We start from the raw sequence: 11,130 nt of genomic DNA on the forward strand, positions 1-11,130 counted from the left end.
AAGAGGTAAGTGGTGCATAAAACTATACTTTCCTCTGGCTAAACAGCATAGAATTGTACGGTATATTAAAAAAAATGATTAGGTTGGTCCACGCACCACCTGGTTTGTTCCAGTTGACCATTACTTGTCTACAAATCATACTTTAAGTGTGATATTGGTAACAGTTTGAAAATCACTGATATGGATTACTCATTTTCACTACAAATTTCCTTTGCCTTTGAGAAGAAATTAATAGAATTATCTTGTTTGTCCTGATGTGTAATGTTAATATTAATATGGATAAATAAATAACATTTTAAAATTAATCTTGTTTTTATTTGTTAAAAAAATTTAAGAAATTTTTTGTTTAGAGTTATAGATAGAAAAAATAGGAATCACATTTGGTAAAATATATTTTTCTTTTTGCTTTTCATATGAAAATCATCCTTGTTAACAAGAAACAGTACATTCAATTATATATATATATTTTTTTACATATATAAATAATCATTTTAAAGTCAAATTGTTGATGAAAATATATTTAGCACATGGCAATATACAGTAAAATCTGTAAAAGCCAGGATAAGGTTAAGCTTTCTGGCTGAAGGTTTTCCGTCTTATGCAGGTTGGAACAAGGAAATGAACCTTCAGTTCTAGACAGCATTCATAGACTAGCATTTGCTACTGTACATTGAAACCGCTTTAAAATAAATAAAAAAGGCGAAAAGGGCGCAGAAAATATAGTATATATCTGTGCTTATGAAAATTCTACGTACAGCACACACATTCTAAGTGAAACTTGTGATTTCTCATTAAAAATATAGAATTTTAGATGCCATTTTGAATGGTTATATAGTCTCTCTCTCTAAACATTTTCGGTTACGTTATTTTTAAAACGTATTGATACATTGAGAAAGTGCATTGTGTAATTTTCCCACACTATTTTAAAACCAAATTGAATTTAGGCCATGAACAGACATGCTGACTTATTTAGATTTGATTGATGGAATAAGGCAAGGCAACACGTGCGACCTGTCATGGAGGATCCGAGTTCGAATCTCTATCAAGGACTCCTCTATGGATGTTCTTCCTTATATACTGATTAGAAATATGTAGAATTAACTATAAATATTTAAATTAATTATGTCGATTTGTGGACCTCACACAAAATGCTTAAACTGGGTAATATCAATATAGCCTTCAAAGCGGTCCTTACCAAGAGCCCCCTCTTTGGGATCGTCGTGTAAGGATCGTTGTGCTGTGGAGGCCATCACACTTGACACTCGATTGGGTCTGGCTGAAGTTCAACTATACAGAGGGACTTTGAAGCACATCACACTTGAACAGTTCTAGACATGTTATTGTATAAGATAAATAGTACAGAAAATACACGTCTGTGAAACGTAACCTTTCTTTTATGAATAATCTGTATTTTATTTTGTTTGGTTTACTTTATTCGTTTCTTAGCTACGGCTGCGGAGTGGTACACATTCAATATCTAGCGCATCGGCTCCATTATTGTCTTGGAAAACGTAGATTAAATCGATGGAATCGGTTACCAAAACTTGGCTTTTTTCTGATCGATAGATGTACAAACATTTCTAAGAGTTTGAGAATTTATAGTTCATAAAACTTCATAAAAAATTATTGATTGAGTGTATTTTTTCCATAGATGGTTGCTAATAATAACTGACTACGAATGTGTTTTGCTGGAACAGTAATACTAATGAGGGGTTTTCAATAGCAGTGCACCTTTGCCCTTTCGAAATATAAAAATTGTAAAAAAAAATACAGTTATTGCGGAATTAAAATTATAAAATAGTGCCACTTTGCACCGAACGATTCTATTCTTTTGGGCTACATGTTGTGGATCTAGGAATGCCACATTTATAAGTTCTAAGTGATAAATTGATAAAGACAGGTAAGTCATCAGTGACACTGACTTACTTGTCAATCTAAACTATTTTACATCTCATTAACTTAGACAGAGTCCGATTTTTTTCGTTTGGCTGTCCTTTCCGTGGGTCTTTTTTACACCGTGGGTTCGTCCAGGGACGATTGGGTGGTGAAGGAGCGGGCCGAAAAGTCCGGGTAGTTTAATTTAAAGTCGTGTCCTCCAAAATGGTGTGCTGTATTTTGCGGGTCCTCTGGAGTATCGTTGCGGCACCTCAGTCGAAAACCACTGGTTTAGTGCGATTGGATAAGACAACGAAACACCAGAGCAAACTGCTAAAGAAGTTCCTCTCGGCAGATTGCATTGGTTACTTGAAAGAAACCCGGAAAAATTTTTGATCCTTCAATGTTCATTAGTTTTATCCACTGAGCCATTGGCTAGCTTAGCACTCTCTTAACATTTACACTTGTCATAATAATATACAAATATCCGTATATCCAAAACTTTATATAATATAAACGTACATTGTTTGAGATGTTATAAAAATACATTTCGCGTAAGAGTTAACAGGAAAATTTTGGAAGTAACTCTGGTCTAAATCGTTAAATACAGAAGCCGAATCAAGAACTATAATCTCAGTTTTTCGTTTTAAAATAAAATTAACAATATTTGTAAGTATAATGAGTTTATTATTCGTTACTGTTTTGTGTAGAAATCACGTACTGTTTTTCGATTCAAGTCTGTTATTTACTTCAATAATAAAATATTTATCCGTAATTATCCTTGATTTTGAAATTAGAGTAATACTTTCCGCGTATCGAGACATATTTTGATTTAACAATTAAATATAACCGTTAAAGAACGAAAATATAATAATTACATTTGTAATAATAGTAAACAGAAACGGAATGGCTGTTTTTAATTATATTGTTAAAAGGAGGTTTGGATTAGATTGATGGGATTTGGCAACGCAATACGATGGCGATGTGCCAAGAGGAGGGTCTTCCCACGATCCGTGAGAAACTGATTCCTATTCTGATGTTCACAAGGGGCCTAACGAGAAGGTATAAGAGGGAAGCCCAGAACAAACTGGTTCGAGAATGTATGGTCCTGTCTCAATTATGAAGATTGTAGGATAGAAGCTTGAAGAAGTAGTCAACTTACTGGATGAAGATGAAAACCAAGACAAGAAGTATCAAGTTTATACATTATATTTTACAGAAATTCAATTAAATGTATATAAATAAAGGAACTATGTTAATAGATCTGAAGCACCCCCCCTTTGGTGTTGTGTTGCCTTATCTAATCACTCCACTTCATTCAAATATACCTACTGAATTTTGTTATATGTTAATCATAAATCCGAGAGTTTTTAAGTTGAATGTTGGCATTAAATTCGAGGGGGAAGAGTGATGTGTAGAGTACTCTATACACAAAGAGAGGTTGTAGTTCTCGCTGGTGCGTGTGTTATTTATAGCATCGAAGGCTCCGTAACGTCGTGGATAATTCAAACTTTCATTGTATTGTAAATCTTCCAGTTACGGTAATATGAAAGTGGTAGTAATTATATTTTAATTCAATTCTACAGGTTTTGAAAGTTGACATGATTAATTCTATTATTGTTTTGAATGGATGTGAATGGAAAGCTTACTCGATACCTGTGGAACATGCCAAATGGAAAATTGCCGAATTTTAAAGTATAAATTTTGACTTTCATTTAGCATCAGCAATAATTACTTCTGTTGATGATTGTTTTTATTAAATTACCCGAAAATTATTTTGGAAGAGAGCCTCTCAGAGTCAGATTTAGACATGTTGTGGCCCTACACTAACACATACAAGAGACCCTTCCTTCTTTACAAATAATAATGGGCAATGTGTATCGAACGAGGCCCTAAGCTGTAGTTTGTTTAGCTTATACGTAAATTTGGCTATAGTAATATATTTTAAAGCTTACATAAGTAGACACACAAAAATTATTATTTTAATCTTAATAAATACGGTTATAAATTCGTATATACGTACGATCCTATATAAAGGTCAATAAGGTCTTTGTAATTACTGTTACTAAGTACACAAAATTTAGTTATGTTTTATTAAAAATACGATAAAAAAGGATTGAATTGACGTTTTATTGCTCCTATTTGCATATTTTCATGGGTTTTGGAGAGAGGTGAAGACTACAGTAGACCCCCTATAACACGGTAGATAATTCCGTGTTGTACGAGTCACTTAGATTTTACAAATACGTGTGCCGGGCTGTGAACGGCTCACGTATTTGTAAAATTTAAGTGACTCGTACAACATGGAATTCATATAACACGAAATTATCTACAGTGTTATAGGGGGGTCTACTGTACTACATTTGTGACTGGAATGACCCTTTTTCACTTCTCTTATTTTTTATGTATACATGTACGTTACATATACATGAACGTCCAGGGAGAAGGGTGTAAAAGGAGCTTATTGCCCAGAGTTTTAAGGAAGTAGGGCCCTACAGAAATATATATATGCGCAGGGCCTCCATATGTATATGTACTGTCTATATATTCTTTTATCAAATGATCTTTTTAATTTTAATAATCAATAATAATAGTTCGATTGTTCAGATTAGACGAGAATCGCAATGCTTTTAAACACACTAAAAGAAATACCAGAAAGTAATTAACAACGAAGACAGCGGAACAAAGAGGAAACAGTTACAGTACCTGTTTTCTGTCTTAATCTGCCAAAAACAATTAAAATCTGGCAAATCAGGACAGAAAACAAGACAAAAACCATTAAATAATACATTATATTATAACATTATAATTAGAAACTCCCACCAATGGCCGAATGGATAAAACCATTGAACACCGATCGTGGGTTCGAGCTTCACCAGACTGGCCACGGAGTTTTCCGGGTTTCTTCACATTCGCAACACCTAAATTAGGACCAGTTAACGTAGACAATCCTTTCAGGAGTTGCGTTGTTATACGTATACGAATAATAATTAGATGCCCGAGATAATTAAGGCCTCAGCATATCGTTATGAGAGATTATAGTAGAATCGGGACGAAAACCCTAGAAATTTTTCTTGGACGGTCTGTCCGGATATGCTCCTTTCCTCATGATCCAATCTCTCTAGTGGGCCTGGTCGAACCCACAACAGGCACGTGTAAAAGGCTGTTTAAGCGCCCATAGGCGAAATCGGTCTATGGGCGCTTAAAGGGCCTTTTACACATGTCTGTAAAGGGCGAAAAGTTTCCTGGAATCGATTCCGATCTGCTACAAATAAAGTGTTTTTTTGAATAATATCACGTGTCAGTTTTAGTAATTAATCAACAAGCTAATATTGTTATTATGATACGAGTGAATAAAACAATAGAAAAAAAAATAAATTTTGAATGTAATAATATTTATTTAGATCAATATTTACGTAGAGTTTCTATTAGGAAAGTTACAAAAATCATATTTTTCTAGTGAATTGTGAGGAAATATCGAGGAAATACGCGAATATAATTATGCAAAACTGTGACGCTTCCATAGCAAGAATGGAGCAATCGAGAGCTTGTATGGGGCCCGGAGATCGCGAAGAATATAAGGCCTTATATTTATTATTTATAAAACAGGAAAAAAAGTATCTTTATTAAAAAAAAGTTACATGTTTAACGAATCGTAACAATTCGTTTTTAAAGAATTAATACTCAATTATTAATTAAATAAACACAAAAACATGATAAACGCAAATCCAAATCTTATTCACACAAACAATCTATTTGTAACTATACTATTAGTCAAAATCAACAATATACTGTAGAAATATACAAATAAAGGTCATATATAATACAAGAGTCATGTAAATATATTATATACATAGGCTGGACAACTTGTGAAGAGCGAGTCACGCTTGAATAATTATGCTCTTATACGATGTATGGAACACAGGCATATACCATAGGTGAGCCATAATGACTCACGAATCACGGCATTATACTTGTTTTCTGAGTCATTCTTGATGAAAGTACATGGGGGGAGAGTAAGTTACTTCAATAGTTATGATTTTATAGGAATATATAACTATAAAAAACAGAAATCGCATTAGCAGAACCATAATGGCTGATTTCATGCTACTTTGTATCATTTTATGTAGTATGTGGGAGGGAGGGAGAGAGTGTGTGTGTGTGTGTGTGTCGCTTCTACGTAATTTTATACGAATATATAACTGCATATCACGTTAGAAGTACGTAAAAGAGCCATATTAACTCACTACTCCCGTGTTATATTTGTAATCTGTGAGCCATTCTTGTGGAAATCCAATTACGTGTAGGGGGAAAGCGCGTGTAAACAGAGTTACGCTTCGATAATTACGCTCCTATATGTATCTACAACTGAAAAAAGAAAAAAATAAAATAATGCATACATAAGCGTAATGTCTCACAAGACTTTTGGAAATTCAATAGTAAAAAATGCTTATTAATTTCCATATATTTTATTAAATTTTAAATAATATATCCATCTTTATCCTACATTCTCTAACATTAGTTAAATAGGTGACGTTTTATAGGTCAAGGATAATTTGTTAACGTGTCACGTACTGGACGAATACATTGTTAACGTAATAACTTCGATTCGAAATAACAAATAAAAAAAAAACACACAAACACACATTTATTTAAAAAAAAATAAGAAAATGGCGACGCGGATAACACTTAAAAATTAATTATTTTTATTAAAAATAATGAAGTGTTTTATTTTTAGTTATTCAAAACAGCGGAAATGAATTTGGTTTTATGTAAAAATAATGAGATTTAAATAAATGAAAGTGCATTCCATCAGAAGTTACGAGCATTTTCACTGTTTTTTCTAGTTGATAGCTGATAAAATAATGAAGTATGAGATACCGGATACGCCTCTTTTCTTAAAAAAATCGATTTTTATAAACCGTATCTTAAAAAATAAGCGGCAATTTGGAAGAGAAATGCAACAGGGAACAAGATTCGAGACACTCTATCGGGATCCACGTCCTTGAAGTATCGATTAATCCTCGACTTCCACTCGGGATCGCGGCTTGCAACCTGCAAAAAAAATGCGAAAATCATCTCAAAATTCGATTTATTTTCTTATTTACGTTTAAAATTACCTTTTCGGTAGTTGTTAAGGGTGATAAATTGGCTTCGAGTTTTGCTCTCTTGTCTCGTTTCTTCTTAAGCGAAACCACTAGAGCGTACTCGAGTAAGCTGCAGAAGACGAATGCGATGCACGATGACATCCATACATTCATGGCTACTATATACGATACGGATGGTAGAGATGCTTGATACTGTTTAGTTACGATGGTTAGAAGACTGGTTACGCCTAAAGTAACGCGAGCTGGAACCGCTTCCGGAGGAATCCAGAATGTTAACATGGACATTCCTACTATAAGAATACTCGGAACGTAGACGTTAATTGTGTAATACCCGGTTCTTCGCCTCAGACGTATAGATCCGGTGATGCACGAAAATGTACCTGTAACAGCGTAACACATTGCTTAAGTTACGTACCGGAAGATACCTCGTTATAACGAATCCTTACCGATTTGATACGACTTTTCGCATCTGCTGCAACTGCTATTGACCACGTCGAACTGAGGGAGTAAAACGTTATCTGTGATTTGCAAACCGCATCCATCTTTCCAGTTGAGAACCATTTCGTCCGCTTGATGCGTAACTATGGAGTGAAATTTAATAATTTTTTTTAAAGAAATTAATCAAATAACTAGTGAAATATTTTAATAAAAACTCCGTTACTTACGTCCCATAATAGAAATATCGCAAGTTTGAAAGTCATGAGGGAATTTATGAAGATCCATCTCGCAACTGAGCTGTAGAGATAACCTGAAGATTCGGGGACATTTTTAAGTTTTTACACTCCTCTTTAATGTAATTCAAGATGTTTAATAATTACCTGGATGCAAAGAATATTTTCTTATCCGGATAAAAGTTTACATAAGTGTAAGGTACAATAATATTTTGCACCTTTCCTTCCAGGGAATTCTTGAACAAAATATCCGGCTTCCATATTTGTTTCCCCCACGCTTCGTCTAAAAGTATCTTGTTAGTAGCATTTTCGGGGTATTCTAATCTGTTATCCTTCCAATATTGATGTAAGAATATATCGGCGTGATAAGACTGCCAAAAGAAAAGTAACCGTGAAGACCCTTTAACTTAACTTAATATCAAATTATATTATCACTTACCATTGTCGTCTCGCGTATGGATCGGATATTAAGAACTGATATGAAAACCTCAACTTCGGTTGGTTTACCTGAAAATATTTAATGTATTTTCCCATTTTAGAAACTTAGAAAATACGCGGAATTTACAGTTTAACTGTGGTACGGCAATGCAACACACGGGCCATCTGCCAACAGAGATGCCACCGGGGACTTTCTATAAGAAACTGACCCTTATACACGCGAAGAAAATCCACGTTGGTGGTAGCGAATTATGCTTCTATCTTTTTACTATGTAATTTTTGAGGCCCCTCGAGACGACGAGGTCCTAGTGCGCCTATTGAGTTATCCGTCACTTGCCGTTGACCAGGCGAGAACCCACGATAAGTGTACGGTGGTTTCATCCAATCGTCCATCGATATATTTAGAAGAAATAGGAAATTGGCATCTTGGCATCAAGTTATTAATATTCGATTAATTTCGTAACAGTACATCGACATGCAACAACTGCATGCTTTGATAAATATAGATGCGAGTGGAAAGATCGCGTGATTACCCCTTTGCCAATACGCATTGCACCCACCCTTGGAAGTTTTCAACGTGACATTTTTTCGCATTTCTCCTAAAATAAACTCCGTCCTCAGAAGTGTCAACTTGGATTCCTCTTCTTGGTGACAAAAAAAAAAGACCCATTCTTTACACGGCATTTCGCAATGGTCGAATAAGATGAAACGGTTTGGAGATGAAAATAACTGAGACAAAAGGTTAACAACCTTTTTTTTCACTTGAACCTAGTCAATAACCTAACGATTTGGTCCCCCACAGTTTGGCAAATTATGCTTGTATTCACAAATACTTTCATAATTTCGAGCTGCAAACTCTGATTAAGCGACTAATGCCCTATATTCACCAAGGCCTTACTCGTACATAACCAGCAAAACAAATCTGGGTTTTGTCATTCTATCTTTCTTCTAATTAACGTAAAACTTATCCAATTTCATAATTAAGTAACTAATTAATGTCATAAACAGTAGACAGGTGCATTTATTTTTAGATTTATCAACAGCAGCGATCTCACATCGTGTATTTTAACACTACCAAAAGCGACGAGAGTCATTAAACATGGTCGAAGACAGCAGCGGATTATGTTCCTTTGAGGCCCTAGGAGCAATTTCGTTATAAGGCCCTTTACGTAGAAGCGATTATATATATATTAAAAAGACAATAAAATCCTTAAATAATAAGTTTTTTAAAGGCGTTCATTAAACTTTTAGAGGCATATTATCATTTTGCTATATAGGCTAATGTTTGAGGCCCCCCAAAGACGGAGCGCTCCTAGTATGAATATTGGGTAATCTGCCACCGGCTGAAGTGATATTTAATAGTGTAGAAAGGCCCTAAATCATAAAATATAACGGGTCCTTCCTTCCTCTCATCGAATGATACACGTAAAAATGCCAGGCCCTAAGTTACAAGCTTGTTTATCTTACTCGCAATTACGGCCCCGTAGAAAGGGCCACAAAAGACAATTTATTCATTCGTGTAGTTAATTATGTGCAGAATACTTTCTGCATGTTATAATAAGTATGCATTATGTAATTTTTGATTTAGTAACCTGTTTATAAAAACGGAACGGGTCTTAATTTGTGTTGAAAGGTTAAGGCGATTATGAAGTCCTTGAAAATAGGTCGATATGTCTATCCTTTATAAATTATCTAATCGTTTAAATTAATTATTCATCAGCTTAAATTATGCAATTTACATTCTTACTTAGGAGTGAAGCGAATGATATTTTTAAATATACTCACCATTCTCTATAGGAGGGCTGAACTTGTCGTAACCTTCTGGTATTATATCGCTTAATTTCAACCCTTTACAGCGATCTCCGGAGCTACGTTAAAAAAAGGAGAGCATTTATGAGTATAATTTGGAGCCGAAACGTGATAAATAACGATAAATTTAAATTTGGCACCATCTCCGGACTTGGCAGCAAATACTGTTTGCCAGGTGCAATACGAGTCTCTCGACACTTAACTACTTGATACTTTCAGTCAAGGGCACAGACATGGAATTTAGGGCTCGTCTAAGGCGCCTAGGGGGTCTATAAATTGTTATTCCATTATATAATTATCATATTTTATTTATTGTTATGCCACGTTTTACATTTTTACACTGCATCTTAGTATCGAAGTAAATTATGTTTAGGTCTACCTATCTATAATTCTATAGTTTATATATGTTTATTATAAGTAAATTAAGTATGCTAAGTTATAAAACATTACTTCAAAGCGTTATTATACTGGGGCTTATTAGTATGAGTCACACTACTTATTAACCTACAAATAAATTCCTGTATTCTAACAATCAAAAAATTAATTTTAAGACGTCAATCTACCGGATTTCCTTGAGTGTGGATCACATGCTAAGCAATTACTATTGTAAGTTAAACAATAATAAAAGAAAAAACCCCCATTGTACTACTTAAATTATAATAATTTCCTTAACTTGAGAATTTCTTCAAAAATTATGCTTTTATAATAATTCCGACAAGCATAACTTCACTATAGTACCTTTAAGTGTATAATTTAACTATATTAAGAATAATTTTAATAATAAATAAATAAATAAAGTAGAATTTAGTGAGTAAACTCACCATTGGAAGGCGTAAGAGGAGCAGATAACAGAGAGTAACGTCAATAGTGATGCGAGCATGTGAACAGTTAGGAACGAGATGCGGAGTGGAGTACTAATGACTTTCGACCGCTCCGATACAAAGCCGAAACGAAAGTACCTTTTTCTGTGTCCTAAAACCTACAGAAATAAGTCTGGCAAGGTTTGTGTTGCGTCACAAAATGACACGCTACTTTGCCCAAGTTCCTGGAAAACTTTCCCTCTTTAACTGTGATTATTATCTTGTAGAGGAATCTGTGAATCACAGCAAATTACTATTACCCTTCGTTAAATATGTAATTATATTTTATCCGTTTTCGATCGATACGACAGTAAATTCCGGTGAAAAAATTCTATATAATATAATCTATATAAAACCGATCGTTATATA

At 34.2% G+C, this 11,130-nt stretch overlaps 1 protein-coding gene across 1 annotated transcript; it reads right to left on the reverse strand.

The window, feature by feature from the left end:
* Window positions 1–5,465: 5,465 nt before the first annotated feature.
* Window positions 5,466–10,895, reverse strand: LOC111627966 (glycine receptor subunit alpha-2-like). The gene is made up of 8 exons (XM_023371670.1): window positions 10,723–10,895; window positions 9,878–9,960; window positions 8,094–8,161; window positions 7,802–8,025; window positions 7,649–7,731; window positions 7,430–7,564; window positions 6,996–7,363; window positions 5,466–6,930 (listed from the first exon to the last, which is right to left on the reverse strand). The coding sequence occupies exons 1-8, from the start codon at window positions 10,779–10,781 to the stop codon at window positions 6,790–6,792; spliced, it is 1,161 nt and encodes a 386-aa protein (XP_023227438.1). The 5' UTR covers window positions 10,782–10,895; the 3' UTR covers window positions 5,466–6,789.
* Between the last annotated feature and the right edge of the window lie 235 nt (window positions 10,896–11,130).

The sequence above is a fragment of the Centruroides sculpturatus genome, unplaced genomic scaffold (genome assembly GCF_000671375.1).
Source record: "Centruroides sculpturatus isolate CEXI.00-Female unplaced genomic scaffold, Cexi_2.0 scaffold442, whole genome shotgun sequence".
NCBI lineage: Eukaryota > Metazoa > Arthropoda > Arachnida > Scorpiones > Buthidae > Centruroides > Centruroides sculpturatus.

Coding starts and splice junctions, on each gene's coding strand:
- LOC111627966 (XM_023371670.1), bottom strand. CDS start 10,781: ATGCTCGCATCACTATTGACGTTACTCTCTGTTATCTGCTCCTCTTAC. Junction 7,565..7,648: donor CGATATTTCTATTATGGGAC/GTAAGTAACGGA, acceptor TTCACTCCATAG/TTACGCATCAAGCGGACGAA. Junction 7,364..7,429: donor CGAAAAGTCGTATCAAATCG/GTAAGGATTCGT, acceptor ACGCTGTTACAG/GTACATTTTCGTGCATCACC.